Source organism: Heterodontus francisci, chromosome 42 (genome assembly GCF_036365525.1).
Source record: "Heterodontus francisci isolate sHetFra1 chromosome 42, sHetFra1.hap1, whole genome shotgun sequence".
NCBI lineage: Eukaryota > Metazoa > Chordata > Chondrichthyes > Heterodontiformes > Heterodontidae > Heterodontus > Heterodontus francisci.
In genome coordinates, this window is record NC_090412.1 from 27,859,703 (window position 1) to 27,879,139 (window position 19,437).

The window sequence follows — 19,437 nt, forward strand, 5'->3', positions numbered from 1 at the left end:
TCGAGATAAGGAGGCCCAAAGAAGAAGAAGAAGAAGAAAAATACATGGTAATTTCATTAATTAAATGAATGGTGGGGTGTGGGGCAGAGGTGTGCTGAAGTGGCAGTCAGCTGAATGGTTGGTTTCAATCTCAGTGGCAAAGAAGTCTAATGGGTCTGTAGTGTTGCAGTTGTGTATGGTGATTTCACTTGTTGCCTCTTGTACATCGTAAGATGTAAATCTCTCAAATACTTGCACCTAATATCATCTCTCTCAAAACACTTTGAAATGCTATCCTTTGAGTAAACAAATGTGACCAGCCATTTTGCACTCAATATAAAAAGCAGCATGATGAGTGCCAATTAATTGTTTTTTTTTATTGATGGTGTCAGCATTATCTTTATTTGATTAACAAATACCTAGTCTGTGAATGTATAATTAGTCAACAATATGAAATAATAACATTTGCGTGCAGAAGTGGGTATTGTTACGAACGAGGCGGGAGGAGTGCACTGTCTTTCTCGAATTCCACTTCTCCACAGGTCACAACATTTTTTTTTATATGTTTACCCAGTTACTAATGCAGTCAATCATTTACTGTACTCTTTACTACGAGAAAGCCCCCAGCGATTTAACATCCGCAGCACTTAAAGCAGCCAGAAGTACTGCACAAAGAACAGCTAGGCGTTGTGCAAACGACTACTGGCAACACCTATGCAGTCATATTCAGCTGGCCTCAGACACCGGAGACATCAGAGGAATGTATGATGGCATGAAGAGAGCTCTTGGGCCAACCATCAAGAAGATCGCCCCCCTCAAATCTAAATCGGGGGACATAATCACTGACCAACGCAAACAGATGGACCGCTGGGTTGAGCACTACCTAGAACTGTACTCCAGGGAGAATGCTGTCACTGAGACTGCCCTCCATGCAGCCCAGCCTCTACCAGTCATGGATGAGCTGGACATACAGCCAACCAAATCGGAACTCAGTGATGCCATTGATTCTCTAGCCAGCGGAAAAGCCCCTGGGAAGGACAGCATTACCCCTGAAATAATCAAGAGTGCCAAGCCTGCTATACTCTCAGCACTACATGAACTGCTATGCCTGTGCTGGGACGAGGGAGCAGTACCCCAGGACATGCGCGATGCCAACATCATCACCCTCTATAAAAACAAAGGTGACTGCAACAACTACCGTGGAATCTCCCTGCTCAGCATAGTGGGGAAAGTCTTTGCTCGAGTCGCTCTGAACAGGCTCCAGAAGCTGGCCGAGCACGTCTACCCTGAGGCACAGTGTGGCTTTCGTGCAGAGAGATCGACCATTGACATGCTGTTCTCCCTTCGTCAGATACAGGAGAAATGCCGAGAACAACAGATGCCGCTCTACATTGCTTTCATTGATCTCACCAAAGCCTTTGACCTCGTCAGCAGACGTGGTCTCTTCAGACTACTAGAAAAGATCGGATGTCCACCAAAGCTACTAAGTATCATCACCTCATTCCATGACAATATGAAAGGCACAATTCAACATGGTGGCTCCTCATCAGAGCCCTTTCCTATCCTGAGTGGTGTGAAACAGGGCTGTGTTCTCGCACCCACACTTTTTGGGATTTTCTTCTCCCTGCTGCTTTCACATGCGTTCAAATCCTCTGAAGAAGGAATTTTCCTCCACACAAGATCAGGGGGCAGGTTGTTCAACCTTGCCCGTCTAAGAGCGAAGTCCAAAGTACGGAAAGTCCTCATCAGAGAACTCCTCTTTGCTGACGATGCTGCTTTAACATCTCACACTGAAGAGTGCCTGCAGAGTCTCATCGACAGGTTTGCGTCTGCCTGCAATGAATTTGGCCTAACCATCAGCCTCAAGAAAACGAACATCATGGGGCAGGACGTCAGAAATGCTCCATCCATCAATATTGGCGACCACGCTCTGGAAGTGGTTCAATAGTTCACCTACCTAGGCTCAACTATCACCAGTAACCTGTCTCTAGATGCAGAAATCAACAAGCGCATGGGTAAGGCTTCCACTGCTATGTCCAGACTGGCCAAGAGAGTGTGGGAAAATGGTGCACTGACACGGAACACAAAAGTCCGAGTGTATCAGGCCTGTGTCCTCAGTACCTTGCTCTACGGCAGCGAGGCCTGGACAACGTATGCCAGCCAAGAGCGACGTCTCAATTCATTCCATCTTCGCTGCCTTCGGAGAATACTTGGCATCAGGTGGCAGGACTATATCTCCAACACAGAAGTCCTTGAAGCGGCCAACACCCCCAGCTTATACACACTACTGAGTCAGCGGCGCTTGAGATGGCTTGGCCATGTGAGCCGCATGGAACATGGCAGGATCCCCAAAGACACATTGTACAGCGAGCTCGCCACTGGTATCAGACCCACCGGCCGTCCATGTCTCCACTATAAAGACGCGACATGAAATTGTGTGACATTGATCACAAGTCGTGGGAGTCAGTTGCCAGCATTCGCCAGAGCTGGCGGGCAGCCATAAAGACGGGGCTAAATTGTGGCGAGTCGAAGAGACTAAGCAGTTGGCAGGAAAAAAGACAGAGGCGCAAGGGGAGAGCCAACTGTGCAACAGCCCCGACAAACAAATTTCTCTGCAGCACCTGTGGAAGAGCCTGTCACTCCAGAATTGGCCTTTATAGCCACTCCAGGCGCTGCTTCACAAACCACTGACCACCTCCAGGCGCGTATCCATTGTCTCTCGAGATAAGGAGGCCCAAAAGAAACTTTTTATTCTAGAATAAAATACACCAACCAGGTTTCTTTAATAAGCAAAATTTAGTTTATTGTAAAACAAGACTTAACTAGTAATGAATCAAAGCATTGACACACAGATTGAAATATGAAAGTTCCCTTTTAAAATACCCCTTGACACACACTCACACTCACACTGGGGAAAAAAATACAGAAATTCTCTCTGCAAAGGTCTGTTACCAAAAAAAATACTTTGGCCAAATACTTGGTAATTCCTGAAGGAAAAAAGAGAATATATGGAAAGATGTCAGTTGTCCCTTTTTGGTCTAGCATCCCAAATACATGTAGACAGCTGTAACAGGGATCTTTCTGGAGTAGGTCTTTTCAGGTGATGTTGAGGATCAGTTTGGCAGGCTTTCTATGACAAATGCAGCATTAGGAGTTTCTGGCAGGCATTTCAGGAGAAATGCAGCATCAGTTTATCTATTTCTTCCACTTGATTCAAGGCTATGGGCCAGGTGCTGGCAAATGGGATTAGGTAGACAGGTCAGGTGTCTTTAATGCATCGGTGCAGACACGATGGGCCGAAGGGCCTCTTCTGCACTGTATTATTCTGTGATTCTGTGATTGATTCCCAGGAAGTTCTTCAAGAGATAGAAGAGGGTGAGCTGATGGTGGCTGCTCTCTTGTCTGGTTTTCTCCAACTGTCTTCAAAACTGTTCACACCCCAACACACTGTCCAAAGCGAAACTAAAAACAGTATCTCGAGTCCGGCATCCTGGCCCCTGTAAATCTTGACCTGTCACTTCTCTGTGAACATCTTCCACAGGTCACCAAGTTTTCTGTTCATTGCTTAAAGCACATGACTTCCAGCAAGGCTGTTTTTAAACAACATGTCTTTCAATGAACTGTTAACAACAGAGTCCAGCTTCGATGAAATCTTCAGTCTTCCAATGAATCCAGCTCCACAATTTAAATATGTCCTCAAAAACATATATTTAACAAAAAATATAGAAGCACTTCCATAACAGCATGAATAGGTGTAAGTTACATCCTCCATTTTTCACATCCTGTTATTAAAGTGCTAAATTGTTGCATTCAGTTTCGGCCATTGTGGCCATTCTAAATGTGCATACTTAAACCATGCATATTGACCAGCTTTTTTTTAAGCATGGAGGGCATCATAGTTAAGCACGACTCCATCTTTGCTTGTCATCCACCCATATGCACTTTCCAGTGTTTGTTACTGGATAGCAAGCAGGAACAGGAAACTTGGCTGAATTTTGTTTATTTTCTTTCCCTAGCCCATAGATACTGAAGCCAGTTTCAGTAGCCCAACTGTGCTTCCACTCAGATCAACTAACGCAATACACAGTGCCTGAATTGGGATTTCCTAGTCTGTATGGTTCACTACTTTACTGGGTGATCCATTTACAAACTAATTCAAAAAGTGTGCTTTGTTTTTCTTTCAAGAAAAACACTTAGATGTTCAAGAAGTTCTACATTTTTTTTAAAGAGAAGAAAGGACTTGCTTTTTAAACTACATGACACAATATTTTTCTTGTTGCATGCAGGGATTGTAGGGGAAGCAGATGAAAATGGAGAGGATCATTTCCTCTGGACTTACAAAAAACTTGAGATAGGTTACAATGGCAACCGAATCGTGGATGTGAACTTGACCAGTGAAGGAAAGGTCAAGTTGGTGCCAAACACGAAAATTGCAATGTCATATTCTGTAAGTATAGCTTGTGATGATGAAGCTTTTTTGCAGTTAAAATCAGAAAATGCTGCAAATGCAACAGGTCCAAAAGGCAAGTTAATATTGAATGGAAATCCTTTGTTAGCTCTGAATATCAACCTACCATTCCTCTCTTGATTGTTGACTCTGCATTTCCAGAATTCAGTTTCTCTCTATCTGTATGAATTTTCTGAGTCAAAGTTCAGTAACAAGCCTACAAATAAAACATTTTATTTTACAGTTTATAGTTTTCACTGGCATAAATCATAGATTTGAGTTCCAGCACAGAAACAGGCCATTTAGACATTCAAGACTGTGCCAGTATTTTCCTGTGCATGAGCCATCTACTTCCAACACATTTTCTTGCACTCCTTCCATTTGTTTTAATGTTCCTCTTTTTGAAACAAATATCTGTTTCTCTTAAAACTTATAGATTCTGGTTCAAAGATAGTTTGTGACAAAGAATTCTGCTTTCGAACCACCCTTTGTGTAAAGTTTTTTTCTAACTTGTAATTCTTTTTCTGCTCATCTTAAAATGCCACCTATCTTTGTGTCACTGACAAACTTGGATATGTGGCTTTCTATCCCAACATCTAAGTCATTAATAAATACAGTGAATAGTTGACGCCCCAATGCAGACCCCTGTGGGGCGACACAAGTCTTGTTCTGTCAAAGTACCTGTCCATTATCCCTACTCCTGCCGCCCAGCCAATTTCCTAAGCCGGTCAATAATTTGCCCTAACTTCCATGAGCTACAACTTCAGCTAACAGTCTCGTATGACGGACTTTATCGAATGCCTTTCAAGAGTCCATAAAAATAACATCCACTTGCATTCCCCTGTTCACTGTTTTAGTCACATTTTCAAAACATTCAGTCCGATTTACAAATCCATGCTGGCTCTCTCGGATCAGCTGAAAATTTCCAAGACGTCACTCCATCCTTAATTATAGACTCTGGTAATTTCCTGATAATGGATGTTAGGCTAACTGGTCTACAATTCCTTACCCTTAACTAGCAGGATAACATGTGCAGTTTTCCAGGCTAAAGGAATGATTCCTGAATTGTGAGAACTTTGGAAAATCATAGGACATCTCACCTACTTTCTTTAAAACCCTAGGGTGAAAACCATCTGTCCTGGGGATTTGTCTCTAGTGCCATTACTTACTCTCTGGTTTTTAACTTGTTTTTACTAATTTTTGCTAAGTCCTCTTCAAATAGTCATTTGGTAGTACAGAACTTGAGAGTTGCTGAAAATAGAGACATGTTGTCAAAGCTTTTCATCTTGCACTCACAGGACAATATGCAAGAATAACCAATGTAAGGGAAGACAACAACTTATACTGCATGAGAAAAGAGTGCTGATTGGTTGGCAAGTGAACTCTGGTAGAGGCGTTAATAGAACATAGAACAGTACAGCACAGTACAGGCCCTTCGGCCCACGATGTTGTGCCGAACCTTTAACCTACTCTAGGATCAAACTACCTACACACCCTTCATACTACTATCATCCATGTACCTATCCAAGAGTCGCTTAAATGTCCCTAATGTATCTGCTTCTGCTACCACCGCTGGCAGCGCATTCCACGCACCCACCACTCTCTGTGTAAAGAACCTACCTCTGACATCTCCCCGAAACCTTCCACCAATCAACTTAAAATTATGCCCCCTGGTGATAGCCCTTTCCACCCTGGGAAAAAGTCTCTGGCTATCCACTCTATCTATGCCTCTCATCATCTTGTACCCCTCTATCAAGTCACCTCTCATCCTGCTTCGCTCCAATGAGAAAAGCCCTAGCTCCCTCAACCTTTCTTCGTAAGACATGCCCTCCAGTCCAGGCAGAATCCTGGTAAATCTCCTCTGCACCCTCTCTAAAGCTTCCACATCCTTCCTATAATGAGGCGTTGCTATGGAGAATGTACCAATTTACAGTGACTGACAGTTAACAACCAAGCTTTGTTTGAAATTTAAACCAGGCAGCTTGACTCTGGTCAAGGCGTTGCCCTGAAGAATGAACCAGCAAATGGCTGTCACTTTTATTTTGTTCAGCCGAAACAGGCGCAGTGTGCGCACATGTTCTTTCTGTCTGCAAAGCACAGGGCCCTGTGTATTAATATATGTAGCTTCCAGTATGCACAAATGCGCCATGCTGCGAGCCCTACTGACAATCATAAATTGGTTGTCAGCATAATTCTTAGCTCATTGTGGATTATTTAGCAAATGTTGTCCAATCACTGAATCACATCTAATGTTGGACACTGTTTTTTGAGTTTTGCAAGCGCGTGTTGGTTGGGTACGGCCTGTACCTTGCCTGTTGCGAACAGCGGAAGGGACGTTTGTTTGATACGATCTGCCAATCTTTGGGATGTACGGCCTATATACCTAGCATCACACTGGCATTGAAATTCATATATCACATTACTTAGTTGTGTGACAGGCAGGATGTCTTTTTGGCTTGACGGCAGCATCCTATTAGTGGCGCACAACATACGTGTTGCTACTGCATAATAGCAGCGTGAAACAGCTAGCTTTACCTGTTGCTAAATGTTTGGGATACATTACCCTTCCAGAGTAATTTGAGGTAGACTGAGCACTTTTCAGGACTGAAAATGACGGCCCTAGGCCCGTTCATAAGTTTGCGCGATATACAGCGAGAAATGATCTGATCAGGGTAGCCATTATCACGCAGCATGTCTTTGATGTCAGTGTGATTCTAGGTATATAGGCAATGCCTTGACCAATCAGTTAAGCTGCCTGGTTTAAGTTTCAAACAAAGCTTGGCAGTTAACTGTCAGTCACCGTAAATTGGTGTATTCACCATGGCAGCGCCTCTACCAATCAGAGTTCACTTACTAACCAATCAGCACTCTCTTCTCCTGCAGTATAAGTTGTTGTCTTCCCTTACATTGGTATTCTTGCATATTGTCTTGAAGAGTGCAAGATGAAAAGATTCAACATGTCTCTATTTTCAGCAATTCTTAAGTCCTCTTCCCTGACTCAATATTAATTTCCTTGAGATATCAGCATGCCATCCTCTTCCTCTATTGTAAATACTGACACAAAATTATTACTTAATATGTCCTTATTTTCATTTATAATATCGCCATTGTCAGTTTTTAAGGGGCCCACATTGCTCTTAACCACCCTCTTTTTCCTAATTAAAAAAAATGATGATTTTTAATATCCTTTGCAAGTTTATATTCATTCTCCCTTTTTGTAGCTCTTAACTGTTCTTTGTGTCTCTCCCAGTTGTTAGAATATGCTTTTTTTTTGCATTATTTTATGCTTTTGCCTTTAGCTTTATGTTGTCCCTTCCCTCTTGAGTTGTCTTTGGCTTTTTGGGGGCAGGTAGAGCTCTTTTTCTTTAGGGGTATAAACTGGTTCTGTATCTCACATTCTTTTTTAAAGTCCTCCCACTGATATTTTATTGTTTTGCCATTAACAGATTTGTTCTGTTTATGGTGGACAATCTGTGTTGCATTCCATTGAAGTCTTAGCTGTTTAGCGTTTCTTGCTTTCAAACATAGCATTGAACTCAATCATTTTATGGTCACTATTAAGTAAATGTCCACACAGATAAGATGCTAACTAAATCTGGCTAATGTGGCCTGCCCCTTTTTTTAGTTCTAGGATATATTGTTGCAGAAAATTATCCTGAACACAGTCAAGAAAATTACTACCTTATTGTTTTGCTGACCAATGGAAACTATTTATTGCTATCCTGTCAGAACCCTTCAGAATGTTGATGACCTCTATCAGATCATCCTTTTTCCTTCTCAGCTTTAGTGAAAAAAGCTCCAATCTTTCAGTGATATCCTAATAAATCAATCCTGTATCTTTACCATTGCTTTTATATCCTTCCTATAATGGAATACTCAGAAATGTACACTATGCAGTCTGCTCTTTTGTACAAGTTCAGTATTACCTCATACTTTGAAATGTTTGAAGAAATAATAGAGGATGAAGGAACTGCAATGGATGTAGATTTTTAAAAAGAGAAGTTACCACATAAGAGACTGTGATAAAGATAATGACTTTTGTGTTCGATGCCTCTAGTTGTTTGTTTTTATGTGGCCTTATGCTCTCTCTAAGGTGCATGGTAATATGGTATACGTAAATGAGAAGCCACAATACAAACTCCTGTGGCTTACCACTCACCAGATCTTTCCAGGCTAAAAGTTACCATTTACCCCTCCCTGTTGCTTTCTGCCCGCCAATCACTTCTTCATCTACATGATCATATTTCTCCTCCTTCCCTGTACCATTATCTTATAAGTCTTTTATATGATGCCTTGTCTCTTTGAAAATCGACATCCATTGTAGTTCCTTGATTCTCTGTTATTTCTTCCAAGGTCAGTCAAGCATGATTTGCCATTTATACATTCATGCTTAATGACTGTGATTAACTTAAATTTTACTAAGCAGTTAGCATTTCCATCTTTTTGGTACAGGTTGTAGCGGTTTTAAGACAAATGGGCCATCATATCTGCCTTACCCTATTTGCTTTTTTGAAAGGAGTGTCACATTTGCCACTGACCAATCCTCTGGCACATTTTACTTTTCACAGAATTGTGGAAAATTATAATCTGAAATTCTTCCCTCCCCCCCCCCCCCCCAAGCTACATATGTAAATCAAATCCTGATGAATTGTCTGCCGTAAGTTTGATTATATTCTTTAGTAACTGTCATGTGCTATCTCTCTGAATTGCCTTCACTAACTGTCCAACACCCACCTCTTGGTGGTTCTGGGTCCCAGTGATCACCTTCTCTGAAATCTAAGAAGTACTGTTTTGCCACCTTTGTTTCCTCAATTTCCATTCAAGTTTGCTCCCTCCATCTGTTGGCAGACCTACCTCCACATGAACTATAGTACTGTTAATGTGCCTGTGGAAAGTGTTTTAATTGGCCATTGTTTTTTTTTCCGCTGATTTGCTCTCTTACGCTAATCTTTCTTAACTTTGCTTATATGTGTCCTGGTTTTATTAGCTACCCTATGAGCAGTAAAAGCTTATGACCCTCTTTCATTGAACCCCAACCTCAGTATACTCCCTTTTTTCCCTTACTGAAATGTGCTTAATTTGTATTGTTTCCATCTTTGTATTTATTTTTGCTGATTTACAGTTATCTTCAATTATTTTTTGCTCTCCAGCTGTGTAAGGTCTGTTTTTATTTCACTATTTATTCCCTCCCCATCAAGTATCCTGTCCAAGATTTTTTTTTACTTTTTCTATTCTTGCACTGAAATAATTATATTGCCACTTTTCCCCTACTTTTCGATCACTTAAATATCCAGTTAAATACTGGGAAGGCCAAACCATTGTCTTTGCTCCCTGTGACAAACTTAATTCCCAAACCACCAACTCCATCCCTCTCCTTGACTGCTGACAGAAGCTGAACCAGACTGTTTGCAACCTTCATATTTGACCCCCAGATGAGCAGCTGACCGCATATCCACGTCATCACGAGCACCACTTATTTCCACCTCCGTAACCTTGCCCAACACCATCCCTGCCTCAGCTCATCTGCTGAAACTCACATTCATGTCTTTGTTACCTCTGGACTTGACTATTCCAATACTCTCCTGGCTGGCCTCCCCACCTTCTACCCTCCACAAACTTAGGCCACCCAGATCTGCTGCCCATGTCCTAACTTGCATGAAGTCCTGTGCACCCATCACTCCTGTTCTTGCTGACCTCCATTGACTCCCAGTTAAGCAGTGCCTCAATTTTAATGTTCACATCCTTACTTTCAAATTCCTCCATGGAATCACCCCTCCCTGTCTCTAATCTCCCCAGCCCCACAACCCTTCAAAATATCTGCAGTCGTCTAATTCTGGCCTCTTAAGTATCTCTGATTTTAATTGCTCCACCATTGGTGGCCATACCTTCAACTGCCAAGGCCCCAAACTCTGAAATTCCCTCCCTAAACCCCTCTGCCACTCTTTCCTCCTTTTAAGATGCTCCTTAAAACCTACCTCTTTGGCCAAGTATTTGATCGCCTGGCCTAATATCTCCTTTTGTGGCTTGGTGTCAAATGTTTTTGTGAAGCGCCTTGGGACGTTTTATTACTTTTGAAGGTGCTATATAAATACAAGTTGTTGTTACTTACCTCGTTCCTTACTTCATTATCCAAGACCCAATAAAGTAGCACTTCCTTCATTGTCGACATAAGAAACATACTGGCTGAGAAAACAGTCCTGAAGACGTGAGGAGGGGGATGTTGGGGGAGAACCTTCCCCTTCACCACGAGCATTTCCCTTACCAGTCAATTTTTGGATAATTAAAATCTCCAACAATTATAACTCTAGTCATAGAATTCTTCCTCCACCTGTTTTCTACTTTTAGGTGGTCTATAGTGTATCTCTAATGTGATTTTTCCCTTTTTATCCTTTATTTCAATCCAAGTGAATTTTTATTTCTAACTTTGTTAGTTAAGGCTGTTTATTCAGCTGCCATTGTTAACTCTATTGTTGAGCTAGCACCTCGCGCCCACCGCTACCCCTCACTTCTTCCTTTTTTCTGAGTGTCATAATCTACAATATTTAGTTGCCAATCCTTTTTTTCGTGATTTTGTCATACTTAGTCTATACATGGGTGTTCTGGCCAAAAAAAAATTGTTGCTTCGTGCCTAGGGGCCGTGAGACCCACCTCCTGGTACCTGTGCTCTAAACTAGCTGCGGTGCAACTGCAGTTTATTTTTTTTCAACGTCTTGCTAAATCTTAGATCACACTGAGATCAGCTACTTCAATTGGGGCGGCGCAGTGGTTAGCACCGCAACCTCACAGCTCCAGCGACCCAGGTTCAATTCTGGGTACTGCCTGCGTGGAGTTTGCAAGTTCTCCCTGTGTCTGCAAGTTCTCCCTTTGTCTGCGTGGGTTTCCTCCGGGTGCTCCGGTTTCCTCCCACATGCCAAAGACTTGCAGGTTGATATGTAAATTGGCCATTAGCAATTGCCCCTAGTATAGGTAGGTGGTAGGGAAATATAGGGACAGGTGGGGATGAGGTAGGAATATGGAATTAGTGTAGGATTAGTATAAATGGGTGGTTGATGGTCGGCACAGACTCGGTGGGCCGATGGGCCTGTTTCAGTGCTGTATCTCTAAACTAAACTAAAACTAAACTGAAGATGTCTGGTAGTCTATTGATTATGACACTGGATTAGCAAACCAGAAGGTGAGAGTTCAGATTCCATCATGGCAAATGTTCTGTTTCTAAAAACTTACTAATGTTCTTTGGGAAAGGGAACCTGCCATCCCCACCAGTCTGACCCTCAACTGATTCTAGTCCTTATTATGTGCTTGATTGAAGTGGCCTAAGTAGACATAGGGGTTGGGCTGTAAATGCAGCCTTTCCAGCATCAGCCACATTCCCAGAATACTATACTACCATGTGACAGCACTTTCGCTTGATACTAAAATTGCAGTTTAACAGCCTATAAGGGATATTCCTACTGGACAAGTAGTTTGCTTTTCTGAATGTTTCCTTCACTGAAAAATTTCTTAGTGCATTTTCGCTAGCTGATACTCTAATATGGTGCCACTGAAAGCTTGATAACTTCACTGGCACCAATTCCTATGGATCTCCGTTCATTGCCTCGATGCATAACATGTTAGGCCACTGAATAACTTTCTACCAGAGCTGCTCCAGTCCCATCTTCAAACAATTACACGCGAGTTTGTAATTAAGTGGCAGAGCTGCGAATCAATCAGGGTTTGGTGGTGGCATGTTAAACACTGTTAACAATGCCAGGTCACTTGGAGCTCCCCACAATCACAAGTCACTGGTTTATCCACTGCTGGACTTAGTTTTGCTGTCACAGTTCTGATACTTTAAGAGTTTGGATTTTGAGAGTTGTATAGATAAGTGCAAAGAGGAGGAAGGTTGCATACTTTGTCCCAAATTACTCTTACAGTTCTAATCATGTTTTCTTTGGCCAGAATCTCCATTATCACTCAACCTAAGTATGGCAAATTACTTAACCAAGGAAAGAATGATCACTCAAGGGGAACAACATGTCATGAAGTTACATGACATGACCTCCTGACAATGCAGTAACATTTTAAATGTTACATAAATCTTAAATGGGATAGATTTTTATGCACTGAGATTTCGGGTAGTCTGCATTGTAAATCCTGATGACCAGGTAAATCAAATTGTGCAGTCATGTTCTAACAGTTGATCATATTTCTGTCAACTTCACCTTGTGTGCCACTGTGTATTGTTCTAAACTCAATTGGTCTTTTCTGTTTTTTAGATGAAATGGAAAAAATCTGATGTGAAGTTTGAGGACCGATTTGATAAGTACCTTGACCCATCCTTCTTCCAGCACAGAGTATGTTACATTTTAAAAATTACTGTTCTCGTGACACTTTTTTGCCTGTTTTTTTTCCCCCTTCACTCTTCTGAACAGGCCTTGATTCAAACTGATGATAGCACCACTTTTTCAACCTAGTGCCTGTTCTGAATGTGTGAACTTGGACAGTGTATGTTGCTTGCTTTTCAGCCATAGAGGACATCACAGCCAATTCTGATCATTCTCTCAGCCAGGCATTGCGCTTATCACTGAAAAATAATCAGTTGGAGCCCTGGGTTTCTTTTTTCTCCCCTACTCCCTATCCTTTGAGAACTGAAGCAAATTGTATCTCTCCAGTCGTTACTCCAGTTGTGAAATTCTAATTCACCGCAGATTAGAATTTGAATCGAATGTCCTGTCATCTGTATGACTGAGTGCTGTGCTGAGCCATGCTTTTGTCCAGTAGAGTGACTAGCTTATTGGGGTGCTCTTTGATTTTCTGCATTTGGGCTTCGTTAATATAATTTTCAGTGATAGTAGATCTCCCAAGGCATTTCTTGCAATGAGCCAGGGGCTGTGGTTGAATTTTGAGAGAAAGAATGACTTGCATTTACATAACACCTTTTGCCTCCTCAGGGCATCCCAAAGTGCTTTAAGACAGCCAATGAATACTTTTTGAAGTCTAGTCACTATTGTAATGTAGGAAATACAACAGCCAATTTGCACACCGCAAGCTCCCACAAACAGCCGTGTAATAACCAGATTTTTTTTTTTTACTGATGTTGATTGAGGGAGAAATATTGGGCAGCACACCAGGGATAACTAACCTGCTCTTTGCAATAGAGCCATGGGATCTTTTATGTCCACCTGAGAGAGCAAACAGGCCTTGGTTTATCATTTCATCTGAAAGACAGCATTTCCAACAGTGCAACATTCCCCCAATACTGCAGTGAAACGTCAGCCTAGATTTTTGTACCCAAGTCTCAAACATGAGACTTGAAGCCACAACCTTCTGACTGGGGAAGTGCGACCAACTGAGCCACGGCTAACGCACTTGAGACAGTGGATTAAGTGAATAGTAGATTGGTTGAAGCTTCCCAGAATCCAATCTGCAGATGCATTGTAATGTAGAGTGTATGCTATTCACAACTTTGAACATGCCTTAGCTGATCTTCTGTGGGTTTGCTCAGTTAGTTGAAGCGTACATTATAGATGGGAGCAAAAATTTGAATCTGTGAACAGGTATATAAATTAGATATATAAACAATAAAATGCAATTTGAGTATTGAGAAATAATAAGTCAGAAGCCCTGATAACGCCAAGTTAACTGCCTTCTCCACATAATACCCATTAATGGCCAGGAGATGAAAACCATGCTGGACTGGAAAAACTTTCATTACAAAATGAAATTGATGCTCTGATTCTTAGTTGCCTAAAGGTCATTCCTCCTCCCTAATACAGGGGCACCATGGACAATTTTACTTTGCTGAGGTCAATTTCACGCAGACTGAGAATTTAACTAAGGACTTCTGGTCAGTGTGGTTGAGCTGGCTGTAATTAAGCCATTGGGATGAGCTGCTTCTATAAATGTTAAAGCTCATCTTATTGAATATCGGTTTGTGACAGGGAATTTATTTTGGTTGTGAAATTTAATTTTGCATGCCAATTCTGTAAAGTAAAAATTAACAGAAGTAAATTCTTAAGATGTCACTTTTTTGTGCTGACAGATCCACTGGTTTTCTATCTTCAACTCCTTCATGATGGTTATTTTCCTGGTTGGATTGGTTTCCATGATTCTAATGCGCACGCTACGAAAGGATTATGCTAGGTATAGTAAGGAAGAAGAAATGGATGATATGGTAAGGCTATGTCATTTGATAATGGTAATTTTGGAGGTGGCTTTTTGAGACTGATGATTGACTTGCTTCTTAGGACATGGGATAGCATGAGGCTTTGAGAAGTATGAAGCAGTCCTGTCTTGCTTTGGTCTGGTAGCTGCACCTTTAAATCGAGCACAATATGTGTGTTTAAACATGCATGGCCTCTGCCTGTATGGTTTCACGTGTTTTGACATGTGTTGTTGTCTTATTGATAACTGCTTTGAGAGTCTTAACACTTGATTTCCAAAGGTGTACTTCCTCGCTGGCCGAGTCATGGATATGACAGCCTGTTACTTTTAGAATCGCTGGCACTTATGCATTTCTAAGGTAACCTGGCAGCAGTTTGACGAGAACTTAATTTGAAAAAAAAGGTGGGACAGAGTGCCCTTTAATGAAGTTAACAAATTGAAATCTTCATAGAAAGACGGGTAGATTTTAGACGCTCCCGCAGTTCTTGAGACAAGAAGCACATAAAATTGGTTGTTAAAACAGTTTATAGAGAAACAAGTTGTCATAAATCCATAACCTTTTATTCTTTTAAGAAAATGTTTTTATTATGAGTATGTATATTTTATTTATGTAGTCACTTGTTCATTGTTTTTTTAAAAAATAGCTTAATAGTTCAAAGCTAGAGTTCTGATATGGTGATCTATCACTTAATGACTGGAGAGTGATATTCCAGAGGCATGAGCATAATCCCAATAATATGGACTGACTAGGGATTTCTGTAACCTGGGTATGTCACCGAGCACTTTACCCAGATATTAATGTTAATGATTTGGGATTTACCTATGAAAGCTAATTAATGTACAGTGAAGGAGGTTAGAAAGGACCAAAGAAACGAAGGAAATTAAAATGGGTTATATGTCCAGGGCGTTTCAGGGTTGATTGGATGTGTACGTAGGATAGTGGTTGCTGGACTAGTAATCCAGAAGCCTAGACTAATGATCCAGAGACATGAGTTCAAATCCCACCATGGCAGCTGGGATTTAAATTCAGTTAATGGCACAAATCTGGAATAACAAGCTAGTATCAGTAACGGTGATCATGAAATAACCAGATTGTTGTAAAACTCGGTTCAATAATGTCCTTTAGTGAAGGGCATCTGCCATCTTTACCCGATCTACCTATCTGTGACTTCAGACCCATAGCAATGTGGTTGACTCTTAACTGCTCTCTGAAATGGTCTAGCAAGCCACTCGGTTTTATTAAATCGCTACAAAGAAGTCCAATGAGAATAAAACTGCAAGGACAAACTGACATATCGAACTAGGCACACCCAACCCAGTCAACACTGCAAAGTCCTCTTCACTAACAGCTGAGAACTTGGGCCAAAATTGGGAGAGCTGTCCCACAAGCTAGTCCAGCAACAGTCTAACATAATTGTACCCACAGAATCATACCTTTCAGCCAACGTCTCAGACTCATCCATCACCATCAGTGGATATGTCCTGTCTCACCAGGACAGACCATCAAGAGTTATTTTATTTTTATTTAGAGATACAGCACTGAAACAGGCCCTTCGGCCCACCGAGTCTGTGCTGACCAACAACCACCCATTTATACTAACCCTACAGTAATCCCATATTCCCTACCACCTACCTACACTAGGTGCAATTTACAACGGCCAATTTACCTATCACCTGCAAGTCTTTGGCTGTGGGAGGAAACCGGAGCACCCGGCGAAAACCCACGCGGTCACGGAGAACTTGCAAACTCTGCACAGGCAGTACCCAGAATCGAACCCGGGTCCCTGGAGCTGTGAGGCTGCGGTGCTAACCACTATGCCGCCCCACCACTGCGCCGGCAGGACAGAGATAGACAGTGAGTGGTCCTGGGAGTTCTCAACATTGGCTCCAGACCCCATGAAGTCTCAGGCACCAGGTCAAACATAGGCAAGGAAACCTTCTTGCTACTTACCACCCCTTCCTGAGTTGATGAATCAGCACTGTTCCATGTTGAACACCGCCTGGAAGCAGCACTGAGGGTAGCAAGGGCATAGAATGCACTCTGGGTGGGGTACTTCAATGTCCATCACCAATGTGACTTTGTAGCACCGGTACTGACCAACCTGGCCGAGTCCTGAAGGACATAGCTGCTAGACTGGGCCTGCGGCAGGTGGTGAGATAACCCAACACGAAAGGAAAACCGACTTGGCCTCATCCTCCCCACTCAACCTGTCGCAGATTAGAGGTATGCAAAGAAAACCCAACGCGAGCCCGAATTCCGGACCCGGAAGTCCGACCCGACCAGAACCCAACACGTCGTTGGGACCCGTCTGGGTTGGGTCGGGTGGCAGGCCTTTACATCTATACACGGATAAAGGCCTGCTACCCGACCTGACCCCGATGGAATCCGACGGCATGTATCTGGGTCGGGCTTCCGGGTCCAACATTTGGACTTGGGTTGGGTTTCCTTTGCACACCTCTATCGCAGATCCATCTGTCCATGACAGTATTGGTAGGAGTGACCACTGCATCCTTGTGAAGGCACAGTCCCATCTTCACACTGACGATGCCCTGTATCATGTGTGGCTTTACCACCATGCTGAATGGGTTAGATTCTGAACAGATCTAGCAGCTCAAAACTGGACATCCATGAGGCACTGTGAGCCATCAGCAGCAGTAGAATTGTATTCAACCACAATCTCTAACCTCATGGCCTGGCAAATCCCTCTCTCTACCATTACCATCAAAGCCAGGGGATCAACCCTGTTTCAATGAGGAGTGCAGGAGAGCATGCCAGGAGCATTACCAGACGTACTTAAAAAAAAAACTGTCAACCATGCAAAGCTGTAGCATAGGACTACATGCATGCTAAACAAGAGAAGCAGCATGCTATAGACACAGCTAAGTGATGATACAACTAATGATCAGGTCAAAGTTGTGCAGTCCTGTAACATCCAGTCAGGAATGCTGCTGGACAATTAAACAACCAACCAGAGGAGGAGGTTCCATGCAAACCCCCATCCTCACTGATGGGGAGAGCCCAGCATGTCAGTACAAAAGACAAGACTGAAGGATTTGCGTCTTCAGCCAGAAATACCAAGTAGATGATCCATCTCAACCTCCTCCTGAGTTCCCTGCCATCACTGATGGCAAACTTGAATCACTCCTCATGGTATTAAGGGACGACTGAGCTCACTGAATACAGCAAAGGCTATGGACCTCAACGACATCATGGCTGTGTAGTGCTGAAGACTTGAGCTCCAGAACTAGCCTCATCTCTAGCCAAGCTATTCCAGTACAGCTATAGCACTGACATCTACCTGACAATGTGGAAAATTGCATAAGTATGTCCTGTCCACAAAAAGCAAGACAAATCCAATCCAGCCAATTATTACCCCATCAGCCGACATCAATCATCAGCAAAATGATGGAAAGTGTCATTGACACCGCAATCAAGCAGCACTTGCTCCTGAATAACTTGCTCACTGCTCAGTCTGTTCCTACCAGGACCACTCAGCTCCAGATCTCATTACAGCCTTGGTCCAAACATGGACAAAAGGTGAGGTCAGAGTGACTGCCCTTGACATCAGGCAGCGTTTGATCGAGTGTGACATCAAGGAGCCCTAGTGAAATTGAAGTTGGTGGAAGACTGTTCACTGGCTGGTGTCATACCTAGCACAAAAAAAAAGATGGTTGTGGTTGTTGAAGGACAATCATCTCAGCCCAGGACATTGCTGCAGGAGTTCCTCAGGGTAGTGTCCTAGGCCCAACCATCTTCAGCTGCGTCATCAATGACCTTCCCTCCATCATAAGGTCAGAAGTGAGGATGCTTGCTGATGATTGCACAATGTTCACTTCCATTCACAACTCCTCAGATAATGAAGCAGTCTGTGTCCGTATGCAAGACCTGGACAGCATTTAGGCTTGGGCTGATGAGTGGCAAGTAAAATTCACACTCTGTAAAAGCCAGGCAATGGCCAGCTCCAAGAGAGCCTAACCATCTCCCTTTGACATTCAACAGAATTACCATCACTGAATCAAAATTCTGGGGTGTCAACATTGACCAGATACTTAATTGGACCAGCCACATAAGTACTGTGGCTACAAGAGCAGCTGGGTATTCTGCAGTGAGTAACACACCACCTGACTTCTCAAAGCCTAACCACTATCTACAAGGCAAATCAGACAAGTCAAGAGTATGGTGGAATACTGTCCATCTGCCTGGATTTATGTACGTTCAACAAAGCTCAGGAATCTCAACACCATCTGGGACAATGCAGCCTGCTTGATTGACAGCCCAACCTCCCCCACCATAAACCTTCACACTCAACTCCATCAGGGCATCGTGGCTGCAGTGATTACTATACAGGATGCACTGTGGTAACTTGCCATTGCTTCTTCGACAGCACCTCCCAAACCCACAAATTCTACCCCCTGAAAGGACATGGACAGCAAATGCAAGGGAACACCACCACCTCCAAGTCACATACCTTCTGGCTTGGATATATATCGCCGCTCCTTCAGCGTCACTGGGTCAAAAACCTGGAACTTTCTCATGAACAGCACTGTGGGTGTATCCGCAGTTCAAGAGGGCAGCTCACCACTAACCCCTCAAAGGCAATTAGAGGGGTGGCCAGCAAATGCAGTCTTTGTCAGCGATGCCCGCATCCAATGAGTGAATTGTTACCTTTCACAATGATTTTGATTCATGCTGTCACCACAGGACTGGTTGAGGCCATTCAACCACACTCTGTGCCAGGCAGTGCTTTGTAGACTGGCCTGCGCAGCAGATATTGCATTTTGCTGTCTGAGCTTTTGATTTCTTTGAGAAGCCTTATCATGGTGCTTCAAATTTTTGAAAAACTAATTTACTTTGGGTGACGCTTTCT

General features: G+C 42.8%; 1 protein-coding gene across 1 annotated transcript in view; it reads left to right on the plus strand.

Moving 5' to 3' along the window:
* Positions 1-19,437, plus strand: part of tm9sf3 (transmembrane 9 superfamily member 3) — a 146,953-nt gene that overhangs the window by 44,776 nt on the left and 82,740 nt on the right. The window contains exons 4-6 of the mRNA XM_068020250.1: positions 4,266-4,426; positions 12,682-12,759; positions 14,448-14,579. Coding sequence (XP_067876351.1) covers positions 4,266-4,426; positions 12,682-12,759; positions 14,448-14,579 — 371 coding nt within the window. The remainder of the gene's footprint in view (positions 1-4,265; positions 4,427-12,681; positions 12,760-14,447; positions 14,580-19,437) is intronic.